The sequence below is a fragment of the Lacerta agilis genome, chromosome Z (genome assembly GCF_009819535.1).
Source record: "Lacerta agilis isolate rLacAgi1 chromosome Z, rLacAgi1.pri, whole genome shotgun sequence".
NCBI classification, from domain to species: Eukaryota; Metazoa; Chordata; class Lepidosauria; order Squamata; family Lacertidae; genus Lacerta; species Lacerta agilis.
Window position 1 is genome coordinate 28,781,738 of NC_046331.1, and position 16,391 is coordinate 28,798,128.

The 16,391-nt window shown below is 45.8% G+C and overlaps 1 protein-coding gene across 1 annotated transcript; it reads right to left on the reverse strand.

Annotated features, from left to right (window-relative positions):
• Nucleotides 1–13,596: 13,596 nt before the first annotated feature.
• LOC117040103 (brain-specific homeobox/POU domain protein 3-like) lies at nucleotides 13,597–15,356 on the reverse strand. The gene is made up of 2 exons (XM_033137655.1): nucleotides 15,166–15,356; nucleotides 13,597–14,575 (listed from the first exon to the last, which is right to left on the reverse strand). Exons 1-2 carry the CDS (start codon nucleotides 15,283–15,285, stop codon nucleotides 13,646–13,648), a joined length of 1,050 nt encoding a protein of 349 aa, XP_032993546.1. The 5' UTR covers nucleotides 15,286–15,356; the 3' UTR covers nucleotides 13,597–13,645.
• Nucleotides 15,357–16,391: the final 1,035 nt, after the last annotated feature.

Genomic DNA, 16,391 nt, shown 5'->3' on the forward strand with positions numbered 1-16,391 from the left:
AAATAAGTTTTCACAATGAAGAATAAAAAAAACAAAAACAAAATTATGAGTGAAAACAGTTGAAAACAGCTTCCTAAAGCTTTCAAAAAATAATAATTAAAATGAGCAATAAGCTCAAAACAAATCAAGACACATGTCGAAACACCCAAATGTCACCCTCCAGAATACACCCAGAATACCCTCCAGAATACATCGCCCTCCAAATTGTATTTGAGAATCCAATTTTGAGTTGAAGAATAGACCATAAAAATCATCAGATATAATAATAATAATAATAATAATAATAATAATAATAATAATAATAATAATAATAATAATAATAATTTGAATGCCCTGCAGACTACCTAATAGGCTTGGTGAGTCAGAAGCCATACTGTGAGAGTTAGGAAGGATTTTGATTTGGTTCAAGATGTCACTTCTTCTGCCCCCTTAAATTAGCCGTTATATATCTGTTAAATCATAGCTCTTGTTGGCTTTACTTTTTGCTCATTTGCACCCATGCGAATGTATAAATGTGACTAAAGGTAAGAAAAAACTACAAACCCTGATTCTGAGACATGCACTAGCCCCAAATCATGCACAGACCAGTTATTTGTCTCATTCCCATACCTACACAATAACATGCATGAGTTCAAACCCATTATGGAATGGAATGCTACAGAGATAAACAATTGCAGAAGTTAACAAAACTTCTTAATTTCACAGCAATTATATATATATTTCTTTCTTTCCCCCCCCCTCTCTTTTACAAGCCCACGTTGTTTTAAGTTTTCCATATTATGGGGGGGGCAGCAAAATCCAGTGGTCCAACTAAACAGTTGCTCAAGCACCTAAACAAGAAGCCAAGTAATTCCAAGTCTACTCAAGTCACTTGTCCTACATACTTGGATGCAGCAGAACATTCGCTCCTCCTCCTTTTTTTCATTTCTTTTTATCTCTGTCTCTGTCCCTCTCTCTCTCCCACCCCACCCACCATTCTTTGCCCTTAGCTGCCAGAATGTTCTTCCTAGGCTCTCTGTCATTCAGTGGAATTACCTGACAGTTCAGCACAGACTTTTAAAAGGAAAGTATATCTTCACTACTTCTATAACTCACCACCACAATGTGACAATGGCCACAGAGTTAGATTACTCTTAAAAAAGAGAGGAGGGTGTTGATAAAGTTGGTGACCATTAGCTGTTGTAGTTAAATAGAACTTCCATCAGAATACTTCTGACAGCATTAGAGACTGAGGATAGACAACTATTGAGGAATGTCTGTCTTCGTGGCCTGTTCGGGAGCTTCCCAGAGGCATTTCCATCTCCACTGGTCCTATAATAACAGTGGCTTTAAGAACTGATGTCTGAGCATGACTTTTTCCTTTCCTCTCTCCTCCTTTTCGTGTGTGTGTGTGTGTGTGTGTGTGTGTGTGTGTTTTGTGTGTGTTTTAGATCGTACGCTGTTTATTTAAAGTGTGGGATGGAAGTACCGTACTTTAACAGTACTTCCATCCCACACTTTAAGTAAGGCATATCTACTCAGAAGAAAGTCCCATTGATTTCAATTACATTTACTCCAAAGGTGGTATATATAACTAACTAAATAAATTAATTTCTGGACTAAGGCTGCAGTACTAACCACACATGCTAGTCAGTATTGAACTTCCTGTGATTTGCTTCCAAGTAAATATGTATAGTAACACATTGTTAGATGGGACTTTTCATCCAGCAGAGAAGTTTGTCATACCTTTTTCCAAAGTGCAGTTTTCAAGAACTTCAGTGAATTCATCCTACCACAGATTCATAGTACCCACTACACCTTGTGAGTTCCTCCAAATATACTACTTTTTTTTAAAGAAAAGAAAGCCTTGCACCAAAGTTTCTTTTCTCTCCCCCTCCCCTCTCCGCTCCTAGCAAGTCGTTACATATTACCGCTGCCTAGATGAATAACTTGCAAGGATGATGCAGATCAAGAAGGAACCAAGGAAAGCATGAAGAGTTGACTCTGATGCTGATAATAACACTATACTAGGCGTGTGATGAGTTCGCTGGTTTTCTTAACAGTCCAGCGCAATCGCTGTTGGCTCACGTGCACAATGCATTTGATCTATTTTGATTAGGATTTTTTTTAAAACGAAAACAAACACACGAGACTTGTTTGTTTGTTTGCCCTGTTCTGACCGCAAGACTTGCCTAATCGCGCAGCGTTCCCTTTAGAGAGGGGGTGGCGCGGCTGCATTTTAGCTCTCCTTCATTCTCTATCCCACCAGCCGCCCCCTCCACGAAAGGCCTTCTCTGGCATTAAGGAAAACCGCCCTTACCTGCTTACAGCCACACCTACAGAGAGGAGGCTGCCATATGGCCTTCGAACAGTGCCCTCGAAAAAGAACTCCCCACAGAAACAAAACAAAAATGCCAGCAGCGGGTTGGTGGTGGTGGTGCCTTCCCCCAAACAACTCTTAAGCCCGGATCGATTCAGCAGGAGAAGCATTTTGCTTAAAGCTGTGTGAATTTTTGAAACGAGGAAATACTGTCTCGCCTTTTTATTATCTCAGGTGATAAATATTGCATCGCGCGCATTTAAAACTTTTAATACAAGGGCCGGAGTGTAAGAGTCACCTGTGGGTGTTGTCATTTTGCCTGGCCGTTCCCCTTTCATCCTAAGGAAGAAGTGCACGAGAGGGTTGACTGTGTGGGAGAGGGCTGCTGCTGGCACCCCATTTTTCGCTCCGTGGGGGCGCGGGAGGGGGAGCTCCATCCACTAAGGCGCGACCCGTCTTAAGCCGTGGAGAGTTTGATGTCTCTTGGAAAGAGCCATGGCGGGGAGAGGGGGGCGAGAGAAGGGCTCTGCTAATGTTGCACTGAGATGATTCTCAAAGGCCCCCCAGGCAGCACTCAACATCCAGACTTCATTAAAATTTCATACTCAGCACTTGGCCAAGGTCTATTTATGAAAATGCGTTTTTCGTGGCATGGAAAAAACAGGGCTCCGACGAAAGAACAAAGCGGAGACGGAGAGTGGGGGAAGCTGAGCTGAAGGGGCTTTAAAGCTGTGCGAAGGGTCCGGTCCAGGACCGGGCAGAGAGCATTCAGTGGAGGCTGGGTAGACGAGAAGGGAAGTTACAGAAGAGAGCGGGTATTTCTCAGATCTTCGGATAGCTGTTTCAGCACCCCGGACAGCTCATCGGCTCTGCGATCAGGGCTCTTCTGTTCCCGAAACTCCCCAGAAGAGGCATATTTTGCCCTGTAAGGGAGCAGACGACCAGAGCTGAAGCAGTAATCCCTTTTTGAACTGTCCAGGGTCCTGAAAACAGCCCGAAGCAGGTCGCTTATTATTAACGAGCAGTGGGGGAGGGTGCAGGACTGGTGGAGAACTGAACAACAACAACAGCAAAAATGCTTCTCATTCATGAAAAAGTCGCAGTCCAATCTATTCTCTCTGACTGGTGCCTAAGAGAGAAGGTTTAATGTGGTCCCAGGCGGAACGCCAAGCGCGATAGAAGCCCGGGGAGCGTTGTCAGCCAGACCAAGCAAGCGCCATGGTGGGAGCTGAAGGCAGCGGGTGGGGTGGGGTGGGCGGCATTTCGGAGGAGAGAGCGGTGGACGGTGGGGAGAACTGACAAAGTTTTCTGCTAAGTTCAAAAAGCGGTGATTCGCCATAGGAGCTTAGAACAGAGCTCCTTTCCATTCTACTTCCGCTATGGTTGCCACCCAGAGTCAACGTTCTTTATACCTGCTTCCCCCTTCTATTAAAATCAACGGGATTTAAATGTGCTTTATCTTGGCTTAATCTTGTCCAATGCCAGCTAGGCTAACTCTCATAACATCCCTGTGGTCCTCGTTTCTCTGGTGGATCGAATATAATTCAATTTTCTTCTTTTACCACTCTATCAACATCATCATCATCAATTTCCAAATACTGGAATAGGTTGAGTTTCTTTGAATATTACCCCTCCGGCATTCGTAAAGGTTTGAGGTAAATTACAGACGAAATGAAATCCATGTAGAAACCTTATACTAGATTACGAATAAGATCAACTAATTCCCGCCCCCCCCAAAAAAACCTAGTCGCGTTAATAAAAAGCAAAGCTCATTACTTAAAAGACCAAGCACAAAATCAAAGACACAGGGTGATTTTTTTATTAGAGGGGTGGGGGAATCCGAACTGAAAAGTTATAGGAACAGCTTATATAGTTTTACCTAGTGCTCTGTACGAAAAGAAAAAGGAAAGGGGAAAAGTCACATTTACTTCTCTCTCTTTTTTGGCAATTTCTTCTGGTATCACGAGCAAACAAGCAAAAGTAAAAAAAAAAAAAAAAAAAAATCTCCAGAGCTAATGGCATTCAAGATCTTTCGTTGCAAATCGCCCTTTGGTCATGCCGAACAGCAACTCTGAACTTTTTATCGAGTTGTATAAAGAGGAATAAGAATAGCCCACTGCCATTTTCAAAGAGGAAGTATTCCTGCATTGCAGGGGTTTGGACTACATGATTCTGAGGGACCTTTCCAATTCTAAGCATTCTATAATTCTATTATTTTAAGGATCGCCAAACGAAATCCCAAAGAAACCGAAGCAAAGATAGCAGCTGGGCGGTTATTGGCCTGAGTAAGCGATTCAAGCCAGAAAGAGATTTCTGGCGCCCTAGAAGCCCATTCTCCTCTAGCTGGAGGGGGCTAAGAATGATAGAATCATAGAGTGGTAGAGTTGGAAGGAACTCCGAGGGTCACCTAGTCCCACCCCCTGCAATGCAGGAATCTCAACTAGTTCATACGTATAGAATCATAGAATAGACAGAATGAGCAAACGACCCTTTAAGAAAACATAAGCAAAATAAAAACAACACCCACCTAGTTATATTATGTAAGCTTATGTATGGAAATATTTAAGCAGAGGTTGTCAAGGATGCTGTCCTTCCCAAACTCCCGATATCCAGGATCCCTTTTAATTTTGCTATCCTAAGTTTAACTGAACTACAGTAAATGTATATTCATCCAGCCTCCTAGCCTCTCTCCCCGTTGCTTCCTGTGGTGCTGCTTGAAAAAAATAAAAAATAAAATGTAAGCGCCTCGGAGCAGGGACCTTTCTTCTAGTTAAGGCACCATGTATGCCAATAGAATAACAATAACAATAGAGAGCGCCTGAACTTTACGTGTAAATGGCCTAAGCCTATTAAATGGGGTGTGGGGGGTCCCTTTTGGATTCTCTGTCTGTTTCTCCAACACAAGGCTGACTTTTTAAGTTTTTACATTTGTGAAATGATTTTAAACAGCCTCTCCTCCTCCTTTCTCTTACTTTGGCTGCTAAGATTAACTCCTACTAGCTTTTTAATGACATCTTTCATTTAGTGACGTTCGACCCTGGTTCTACTCAGAGTAAACCCTGGTTCTACTCAGAGTAAACCCATTTAAGTTAATGGACGTGACTAACTTAGGTTCATTAATTTTAATGGGTCTACTCTGAGTAGGATTTAGATACAATTCCATGCATTTCCCTCTCCCTAGTATAGTTCCCCCCCCTCTCAGTTTGTGAGTTCCTCAGAGGGTAGGGGCTTGCCTATTTTTGTAAGCCTTTGTTAACCCCCATGAGGCGTTAAATTAACCTATAGCGTTGTAATAAACAAGATATAGTAACAACAATACAGATAATAATAGCAACAATTTCAGCGAAAATAATTTAGCTCGCATTTTGGCCTAAATGGTTTAGACGTTCTCGTTAAGCGGCTGTCTGCCTGCTTGCCTCAGGCTCAAGAATTGACAAACGGCGGGACAGACAAAAGTGCCGAGAGCATCATTAACTGAAGAAGACGAGGTAATGGTGGCCACAGGCTAGGCGATTTTTTTTAAAGGGATTAAACAGAAACACATGGAGGATCTGACTGTCAAAGACATGGGGAAGGAACCTAGGTCTCTGATTAGAACACCTGCCTTCTATGCATAAGCTGTGGTTCAGTCCCTAGCATCTCCAGGTAAAATTGGGAAAGAACAAAATAAAATAAAAAATTCCTTCCAGTAGCACCTTAGAGACCAACAAAGTTTGTTCTTGGTATGAGCTTTCGTGTGCATCTGAAGAAGTGTGCATGCACACGAAAGCTCATACCAAGAACAAACTTAGTTGGTCTCTAAGGTGCTACTGGAAGGAATTTTTTATTTTATTTTGTTTTGACTATGGCAGACAAACACGGTTACCTACCTGTAATTGGGAAAGAACCTGTCTGAAAACCAATGAGAGCCACTGCTAGTCAGAGTGGACAATACTGAGCTGGATGGGCCAATGGTTGGAAGAGGGCTGTGACTCAGTGGTAGAGAATCTGCTTTGCACACAAAAAGTCCCAGGTCAACCCCCAAATCCTCAGATAAGGCTGGGAGAGTCCCACTTCCTGAAACCCTTGAAGAACTACTCCCTAGCAGTGTAGATAATACTGAACTAGATGAGCTCAGTGGTCTGACTGGCTCGTGTATTCCATGTGTATTTCCCTATATTCCATGTCCAGAGTCAACTATACCAGGCTGTATCCCAAATTGGGTGTGGGGAAAGCAAGCAGCAGGGCACGCGTGCCTTGCGTCAGGGCTAACCAAAGGCACCCATCTACCCGCTGTAAGAAACAGTATCATCCTGGAAAACACGGTATTTTGATCTGATCCAGCAGGTCTCTTCTGACGTGCCAAGGAGTTTGTGTGCATCGCTGTTTTTTTCTGCGCAGTATTGGGGGGGGGGCACAACCCTTTCCCCTCCCCCAGGGGATCATGCCCTGAATTAGTCAAAAACTTACCCTTCGGCTTCAATAACCTTTCCACACGCGTAGGATGCACACTTTCAGGACCCCCGCGCTAAAAAGAATAAACTTTTTCCCTGATCACAAGAGTTGGTATGTTGTTCTTATTGAGAATGTATGGGGGCCTGGACTTTTATATGCTTCCAGAATGATCCTGCTTCTGGACTCCAAAATTAAATATTTATTAATCCCTCCTTCTCAGTAGTGATACAATTCACTACTATTTAGACCCTGGCAATAAGGGCCTTGCGAGGTTGGGTGCTTGCTGGCATGAGCGCGTGTGTACTGTCATTGCCGGTACTTCACTTACTTCAAAACATGGTGAGCCAGTCCTGCTGCGCTCGGGAACTTCCTTGCTCGTTCTGTTGAATTGGTGCCCTGGTCACCTCCCCAAAGGTACTGACCTGGTGGCTTCACCTTAATTCCACACGGCATGTGAATGATGGTGCCAGATGGGCTGGGGGCAGTGGCTTCGTTCCCCGCCCCATTTTCGACCGAGAGAGTAGGGGAGTTGTGGTAGAACACCGGAATAAGAATGACAGGGAGTTCTCTGTTTGCCATATTCTCTACGCGGATTCTCTGTTGACGGATTTGTCGCAAGCGATGTAATTTCTTTTTAATGGCATTTCACTCAGCTGTATTTACCTTATAAATACTTGATGTTCCTAACGTATTATCTTCCGATTTGCCTCCACACACACACACACACACACACACACACACACACTTTCCAAGGAATGAAGGAGGGTGGGGTGAAGTAAAGCGTGCGAGGTTTATTTCGAAAATCCACAGAATACACAAACACGAAAATGCCACTGGTCGTACTTACAAAATAAGCGTTAATTTTAATGAAGGGGAGTAAATTAATTACGGAAAGCAACAACCACGATAACAACAACATAAGCTTATAATTAAATATGTGCAAAGTAATATGGAAACTGCTAGCAACTTTTCCTAAAAATTAAACAAAATAAAAACAAGCCTTCTGTAATTTGCAGGTGTTATATTTTGATCCAGCCGCCCTCCAGGTTTACAGCATGTTTACTTAGAAGCCCCAGTGAGTTCAATGGGATTATTCTACTAGGTGTGCTTTGGATAGACTTTCTTTTGGGACAATGCATTCTGGAATCAAAAGGAGAGAAACAAATCAAACAGAGAAAGGAAAGCTAACTGAAGTAAATAGTCTAAGTATTACCGCACCCCATTTACTTTATAACTCATTCCACGGAGTAAAAATAAGACGCAATTGTGATATATTTAAGGATTTGATTGTCAAAGCCTATTGTTTTGCACTGAAATTGTACAGGCCTCAAGTATTTCAGTTGGATTGTGTGCAAAATAAAATCTTAACTCGGTGTGCTCCATTTGGCTCCACTTCTTGAACATATTTTCCTCAAGATAAACAATCTAGTTCATATTTTATTTGGGAGCTGCAGGCAGCTTGATCCCCCTCCCCAAGGCACGTTTACTTGGAAGTAACTTGATTCCCTCCGTTTTCATTGGGTCTTACTTCTAAATAGACGCTATAGGATTGCTCTGTTATCCCCAAATTTCAGTGCTATCCTATAGGTATCTATTCAGAATCGAGTCCCACTTACTTCAATGAGGCTTGCACCCAGGTAAGCTGGTCTAGAGGACTGCAGTCTTGCAGCTTGGTTTTACACATGTCTACTCAAAAGTAAATCTCATTAAGGCTTACTCCCAAGTAAATGAATGGAGGACCTGCCCCCTTCCTTCCTTAGCCAATGAATAGGAAGAGAATACCCCAGGCTTTTGCTTCCAGAGGAGGCACAGAAGAAGCCAAACCAAGTCAGAAATCGCTGCTGGTGATGGTGATGGTGTCGGGAAGACCCTCGGAGGGACAAGCTTGTCTGAAGCAGGGATGGTTTTGTCAGTTAACTTTACTTGCTTTCCTCTGCGCACGCGCACTAACTTTTTACCCGCGTTTTCTTGACAACTGGAGTCCGAAAAGCACTTATTGTGGAATAAGCTTTTGTAGTAGGCTGCATTCCACAACGTCAGATGCATAACGTACAAATCCACGAATATCGGGACATTTCATGCATCTGAAGAAATGGACGGCAGTCCTTGAAAGCTTGCTTCACAATAAATTGGTTAGGTGTCGCGGGACTCTCTCTCTCTGCGGCAGACGGCCCCTCTGGAAACATCTACCTGGGAGTGAACCCCATCTAATTCCGTGGAACTTAACTTCAAAGTAAGGACGCACAGGACAGAGCTGCAAAGACACGGAAGAATTGACTAAGCCACACTAACAAATCTTATTAGCATTCTTCAGCTGGTCTGAAGGCTCCAAAATTCGAGGCAACTCCCGTTTCCACGTCTCTGCTTCTCCCCCCCCCCCCAGACAACTACGTACCCTGTTGTGAAGGGGTTTTGCTGTGCTGGCTCAGACCACGGGGGACTTGTCTGTGAGAGTGGGCAACTGCCAGACTCCGTGGGAAGTCGATAGGCAAGGCACAATTGTTGTTTGAGGAAGGCCCGTGACTCAGCGGCATGCTCTGCATGTAGAAGGTCTCAGGTTCGATCCACAGAAAGACCCCTGCGTGGAACCCCAGACAACCCTACTAGTCAGTGTGGACACTACTGCACTAGATATACCAGTGGTCTGACTCTGTTTCCTATGTTCACCCGGCCACCTCCTAGGCATCAGGCAGCCAGAAAGATACACTGCCTCTAATCGTGGAGGTTCAATTTGGCTAGTTATGGCTAGTATCAGGCGGGAAATGCCGTTTTAATGGGTTGGGAAGGCGGTTGAAGAGACACTGCTATGTCAGAGAGCTGGAAATGGGATTTCCACTGAACAGTAGAGAACTTCCTAACTGCACCAGCTTGTTCGCTTCGGGAAGTAATGGACTATACTTCCTCAGAGATTGTTTTGTTTTTTAAAAAAGCGGTGGCTAGAAATAGTCACTTTTTAGGGATGCTGTTTCAGCGGGTTTGAGATCTCTTCCAAGTTTATGATCCTATGATAGCAAGACGCTTATCTGAACGTCGCCCCAGACTCCGGGATATCTGCGCAGTCTCAGTTTTTGTTGCCTTCTTCCTGGGGGAAAGTCAAATGCAGGGGCACCATTTAGAGAGCGAGCAAGTCCCGTTCTTCAGGTACTCCTGCCTCCCAGGAATATAATACTGGCAAATGGGAGAGCAGGCTGGCCCTTCCATCCGCCAGAGGAGCAGCAGATGCTCCAAAACTTGCTTTCTGTTCTCTCCTCAAGCCCTTTTTTCTTTTATATCGTGTCTGTCAGCTTGTGTGCCCTTAGCCAGGGACCGTCTCTCACATTCTCTGGCCAAAGCCAGAGTATCCCAAATTTATCCCCTCCCCCAACCCCCCCACCTGAAAAGTCACACCATTCAGTATCACTGATTCTCATACCAGAATTTCTCCATATTAGGGCAGCGGGTTAAACAAGGCAACTGATGTAGTGTAGTCCTCTGAGTGCAGGACTAAAGCCAGAGAGAGTCCAAGTTCAAATCTTTGATCGTATTGGACCAGTCACCCTATCTGGACCTGATCTAACCGTCCACGCAGGGCTGCTGTTATAAGGGTTAAAAGAAGGAAGACCAAAAGTGCTAGTCTGAGGCAGTGAATTGGGATTTTTTTTTTAAGTAGCCAATAATATATCAGTATTGAGACTGGCCCTCGTGACCAGGGTGGAACTCAAACTCTAAAACAAGCACACACCCCCGCAGGTAATAAGACACACCAAGCACGTTGCTCCACAGCACATATTTCAGTGTTTAAGCGCCCAGATCACAGGAAGCCACAGTTGTCTACACTGACTGGAAGTGGCTCCATAGGATTTCAGACTTGGAACATCTCCCAGCCCTACAGGGAGATGCTGGGGGTTGATCCCAGGGCCTTGTGCGTGCAGAAGAGATGCCCAGCCAGGTAGTTATGGCTCTTTCCTAACCAGTCTAAGCTTACTGGCACTGTCTTCCTGGGTTTCAAACCTAGAGTCTCTTACAACCCAGCTTGAGGTACCTAAGAGCTTCTGCATGCAAAGCAGATGCCCTTTCTCTAAAACAAACATACATAAGAAATCTGAGGCATTCTGGAGCCTGCTGTGTGTGTATGAGTGTGCATGCATCTTTTGATAAATATACAATAATTTTCTAAGTATTCCTTTTTTCCCTGTTAATTCAAGTAAAAACACATGGAGACCCCTTAACTAGATAGGTTGGGCCCATCCTTTGAAATAACTAGGCAGGCCAGACAACATCGCTCCCACCCTTCCTATCCCTGTTGAAACCGAATTAAGTTCTGAACAAAACCGGAATCGATCCATAATATTTTCTCAGATAAATAGCCTGCAAGCTTATCTACTCCAAACAACTACAGAAGCTCTCAGGCACAACCTGAACCGCCAACCAACCAACCACCCGCCTCCACGAGAACTCTTATAGAGATCGGTGACTGTTTTCCGTTGACTGCTTCTCATTAGGAGAGTCTTAATGGAAAGCATTTCAGCTTCAGAAGAGTTTATTGACAACTCAATGTGTAGACTGTAATGAAATATTTCGTTGATTTTTCTGGGTCTCCCAGCTACTCCTTCCCTGCTGCGCAGTAATCGTGGGAAGTCCCAAGCCACCTCCTAGAGGGTTCAGGAGAAAATAGAAGGTAATAACTGCATGCACTCTTTGCCCCCTAAAGAAGGAGCCCTCCAGACTTTAGGGGAAGCAGCCAGAAAGACTAAAAATCAGTTGCAACTCCCCTGCTCCTTCCCGCTATTTAGATTATTTCTTCAATCCTTGGGCTCGGAGTTGGACATCCATAGTACTTCTAGTAAAATCAAAAACTAAAACATTCTACACTAAAGAGGAAGGGGAGGGAAAGATCAACACCAGGTTTGTAAGCTACGAAGGTTCCAAGGAAGCAGTGTTTGCAAAGTAAAGTAGTTACTGCGCAGCAACAAGGAAGACAAGTTGATTGTGGAGGGAAACTACCTCTTGGTTGCACTGGGTATAGCTATTTCCTTTCAACAGCATTTTGCGCTATGCGTTCTACTTTGTAACATTTTTTAAAATCGAGGCGAATAGTTCCCCGACCCAAGACATATAGAATAAATAACATTTGCTTGTAAACACTGGGCGCGGGGGGGGGGGGCGTGACCTGAGTTGTGCTTAGATCCCGGGACTCACATTCCTTTCCTGCCCAGATCATCCAAAGCCGTGGAGCGGGGTGAGGTAAAACGTGCGCGTTTTATTTGAACTGGTGTAGCATACACGGACACATCATTTCATTCGTCACGCACTCACACAAACGAATAATACAATCTTTCTATTTTCTTTCCTTAAAAAAACAGTGACATGGAGACCATTTTACTATTACATAGGCAAAGCGAAACGAATTTTTTTTTTTAAAAAAAATTGTTTTTGTTTTAGAAAGTGCCAAGTTAAATCTTTGCAGAGGAAGAAGTTGTTTGCTAATAATTAATTTTGTTAACCACCGTGTTTGGTTTTTAAAAGAAGAAGGCATATAAATCAGAATCTTTTACCTTCCTCACACCCCGCAGAAAACAAAACAATCTTTTGGATAGTTGCATTCTAGAAACAAAAATGAGAGGGGGGGGGGTCCAGGTGGGGGCGACAAAAAGCGTGACTTGTTGTATAATAACAAACTCAAAACATCGAAGCAAAGGGGAAGCCTGGAGTCACAATATCTGCACACTTCCCTGGGAGTAAGTCCCATTGAACTCAATACGATTTACTTCTAAGTAGAGATGCATAGGATTGCGCTGTGCGTTAGAAACCAAGGAGCTCCTTCTGCCCTTGCGACATTCATATCCCCACCCCCACCCCTAGCGCAATTCCACAGGTTTAAAGAGTAATAAAGGCGATATTTAATGATTTGATTGTCAAAGCGCTGTTGTTGTTGTTGGTTGTAGAGTGAAATTATACAGGATTAAATAGTTCAAGTGAAGTCAAATCAAAATTTTAAATCAAGCTCTCTCCACCACCACCCGGGTTTCCAAATCAGCCAGACAGGTTCCTTTGATGTTTGCTCTTCTTTTTTCTCTCTCCCCCCCCCTTTTAATTTTTTTTTTAAAGGATGAGGTAGGAACAGAAGATTTATTGCAAAGAATGCGGTTGGATTTTGCTGTGGGGGGGGGGGGCAAGGAGAGGATCGGAAGGCTGAAGCATGCGAGGCGAAGCCGGGTCTGGGATGGGGTGAAGAGTGCCGGAGAGGTAAGCCAATGGGAGCAAAGGTAGTAGTAGTAGTAGTAGTAATAATAATAATAATAATAATAATAATAATAATAATAATAATAATAATATCTCATCGAACAGAAGCCAGCAAAAAGTATTAAAAAACAAACAAACTTTTGGAACTCGGGAGTAAAGAGGGAGTGTTTGTTTGCTTTCTGTTTCAAGCTTCCTTCCTTTCCCCCCTCCATATCTCGTTTGCTTGAAAATACAGGGATGGAAATGGGATGGAAATATGAAGTCCCTTTTTTCGTTTTAAAAAAAGAAAAGAAAAAGTAAACCCACGAAAAAGACTCAACTTTTTCACTCACCAGGAATATGGTACAGTAGCATAGGGGTTTTCCCCCTCACTCCTGTATATATCTATTGAAGTATTTGCATTGTTCTTTTACTTAGTAAACAAAGAGTCTTTATTCTCTCTCTCTCTCTCTCTCTCTCGGATGGGGCTGGTTGAGCTGTGTCTGCCTTTCGTTGCCCCTCGGCCAAGGGAGTTCCAGTAAGTCCAGCACAGGGTGCGCTATAGAGCTCCCCACGCCCGTGGGAGATGTTTTCACCCCTTTTTATTTTATCTTGGATTCATTATTGTCCTTCCGTTTTAGGCGTCCTTTTTGCCTTCTATCCCCCTCCGCTCACCGCCCGCTCTTCCTTCCCTTTCCCCATCCTCTCTCCTCAATAAGCGGCGGAGAATTTCATGCGCTTCTGCTTCTGCCTTTGATTGCAAAACCAGACCCTCACCACGTTCTTCTTCAGGTCCAGCTTTTCGGCGATGGCGGCGATCTTCTCCGACGAAGGCCGCGGCTGGACGGCGAAATAGGCCTCCAGCGAGCGCTTCTCCGGAGCTGCGATGGAGGTGCGCTTGCGCTTCTTGTCTCCCGTCGAATACACCTCGGGCTTGGCCATCTTCTCGCGCTGGGCCCGCTCCGCCTCCTCCAGCCAGGCTTCCAGGATGGGCTTGAGGGCCACCATGTTGTTGTGCGACAGGGTGAGCGACTCGAAGCGGCAGATGGTGCTCTGGCTGAGGCATCCGACGCCGGGGATCTTGAGGTTGGCCAACGCGGAGCCCACGTCGGCCTGCGTCACGCCCAGCTTGATGCGCCGCTGCTTGAAGCGCTCGGCGAAGGACTCCAGCTCCCGCGGGTCCGTCTCTGTCTCCGGTCCGGCCAAAACAGTGTGCGATGCCAGGCCGTGGGGTGGGTGGTGACCCATGCCCATGGGCGGCTGGCCGTGCGCTGGGTGGCCCATGGCGTTGAGGGCCGGCAGGTGGGCGTGCGGGTGGGGGTGCGCGGGCGCTGTCCCCACGTCCGGTAGCGGCAGGGCTGAGTTGAGGTGCTCCAGCAGCTCGCCATCCAGGCCCTGAGCAGGCTGGTGGTGGTGGTGGTGATGGTGAGCGTGGTGCGAGTGGCCGCTCAGCACCGACGGGTGGTGCAGGTGCACAGACGACGAGGTGGGCGTGCAGGAGACCGAGACGCTGCTCATGGTGTGGTAAGTGGCGTCCGGCTTGAAGGGGTGGCTCTTCTGCGAGACAATGTCCACCGCCGCCAGGGCCTCGGCCCCGCGCAGTAAAGTCTCGTCCAGGCCGGCGAAGAAGTTACTTTGCAGCTGCGAGGGGGTGGGGAGAGAGATGGACAGAGCTCAGAGAGAGGCACGCAACCAGAGAAGGAAAGCAGGCACCTATCCACCACCTCCAACCCTAGCTGGGTCGCCTTGCTGCTGGGATATATCAAATGAACCTTTCTTGGCCCCCCCTTCTTTCAAGAAAGTATACCGTTTCCTACCTCCACGTGTCTCCCCTCTTCATTTGTGACACGCAACTTTTGAGAGGAGGACTGGGCTTGGGTAAACAGGAAGGGCCGGGAAAGTGCCATCGGATCTCCGCAGAGCCGTCTTCTTCCTCTTTCCGGACTTTGCCCCAGTTATCTTTCGGGCTCACACATCACCCCAAATGTCCCTCGTCCCTCTCCTCCCTCTTCCCTCTTCCTGCACCCCCGACTTGGAAATTTGATCTGCACCTTCGCAGAGGCTCCCGTCTAGGGGATCGGAGAGAACCAGTCCAACTGAGTAAGTCACAGGGATGGAGAAGGGAAGCAAAGAATCCAGGTACCGACATCCTTTCACAGAAATACTAGCTCCCACCATCACTTTCCTTTCTCCCCCACCTCCATCCCCTTTCCGTAGAACCCGTTCCTTACCTGCGGGGCAGGCAAGCAAGCCCTCCGGATGGCCTCGGAGCTGGAGTGGAGGTGGGTGTACTTGGGCTCGTGCAGGATGGGGTGCATGCTGAACGCCTGCTTGCTGTTCATGGACATCATGGTGGTGATTATGGTAGTGGCGGCGTTGGCGAGGAGCAGGAAGAGACCAGCAGGTGACCGCGCCAGCCCGGCTCCCCTTATTGTCTCTGCCGGCGCTCTTGCACTATCAATGACATTATAGAGCCGCCCAGACCACACCCGTCCAACGGGCCGCCCTCCCATTGGCTGCGGCGGCAGGACTCCGCCCCGCCCACTTCCGAGATCTCCGAGCCTGAAAGGGATTTTATTTGGTTTAGCAGGAGAAGCGCTCACGCTCCTTGATCGCCCTTTTGCCGCCAGAGCTCCCGGAGGCGGCTTGTCAAAGAAGAAAGAGGGCCAGGGTGCTTCTCTATTATTATTATTATTATTATTATTATTATTATTATTATTATTATTATTATTATTATTATTATTATTACATTTTTTAAACTGTCACCTGTCCTGGAAATGAGTTATTTCCTTTGGCTGTGGCTGCCTGCCTTTGGGGAGGGAAGTCCCGCTCATTCTGTTAAACGGGGGTGGGGGGGGAGAAGTCTTGCACTGACTACCACTATTCTAGCCCCATTTGAATTAAACCACGTGCAACAAGCAGCAGAGTTAAGGAGGCAGAAATAAAAAATATCAACTTCAGGACATATGGGGAGGGAAATAGGAAGATAAACAGTTCCGACAGTGGGGAGGGGAAGTCCTAGAAGCCCCCTCCAAAACAATGTATCTGAAAGTTGTGCTTTTGAATTGCCTCTGCCAGTGAAAATGAGATCTTGATTTCTGTCCTTGATCTCCTTGCTTCTTTACCTTATTATAGATAAGTACCCGCGTTGGGACCAACCAAAATGTCTCAAGAATGTATTTCACCTGTTGTGGCTTTTGTATTTCCACTCCTGACATAGACTAACATGGGTGTCTTCGATTTTAATATACTTGCTGCTAGCTTGCTTCTCCTTACTCTCTGTTTCAGTGTCTCTCCACTGATGGAGAAAAATGGAGTGACGGCGGGTTGCCAAAGAGCAGATGATAAACTTTCGCTGTCTTCACATTACCATTTACTCTGGCTCCAGTGCACTCCCCTCCCCGGTTTTTGAAACTATGTCGCTGTGGGTTAAGCCATAGAGCCTAGGCTTGCTGAT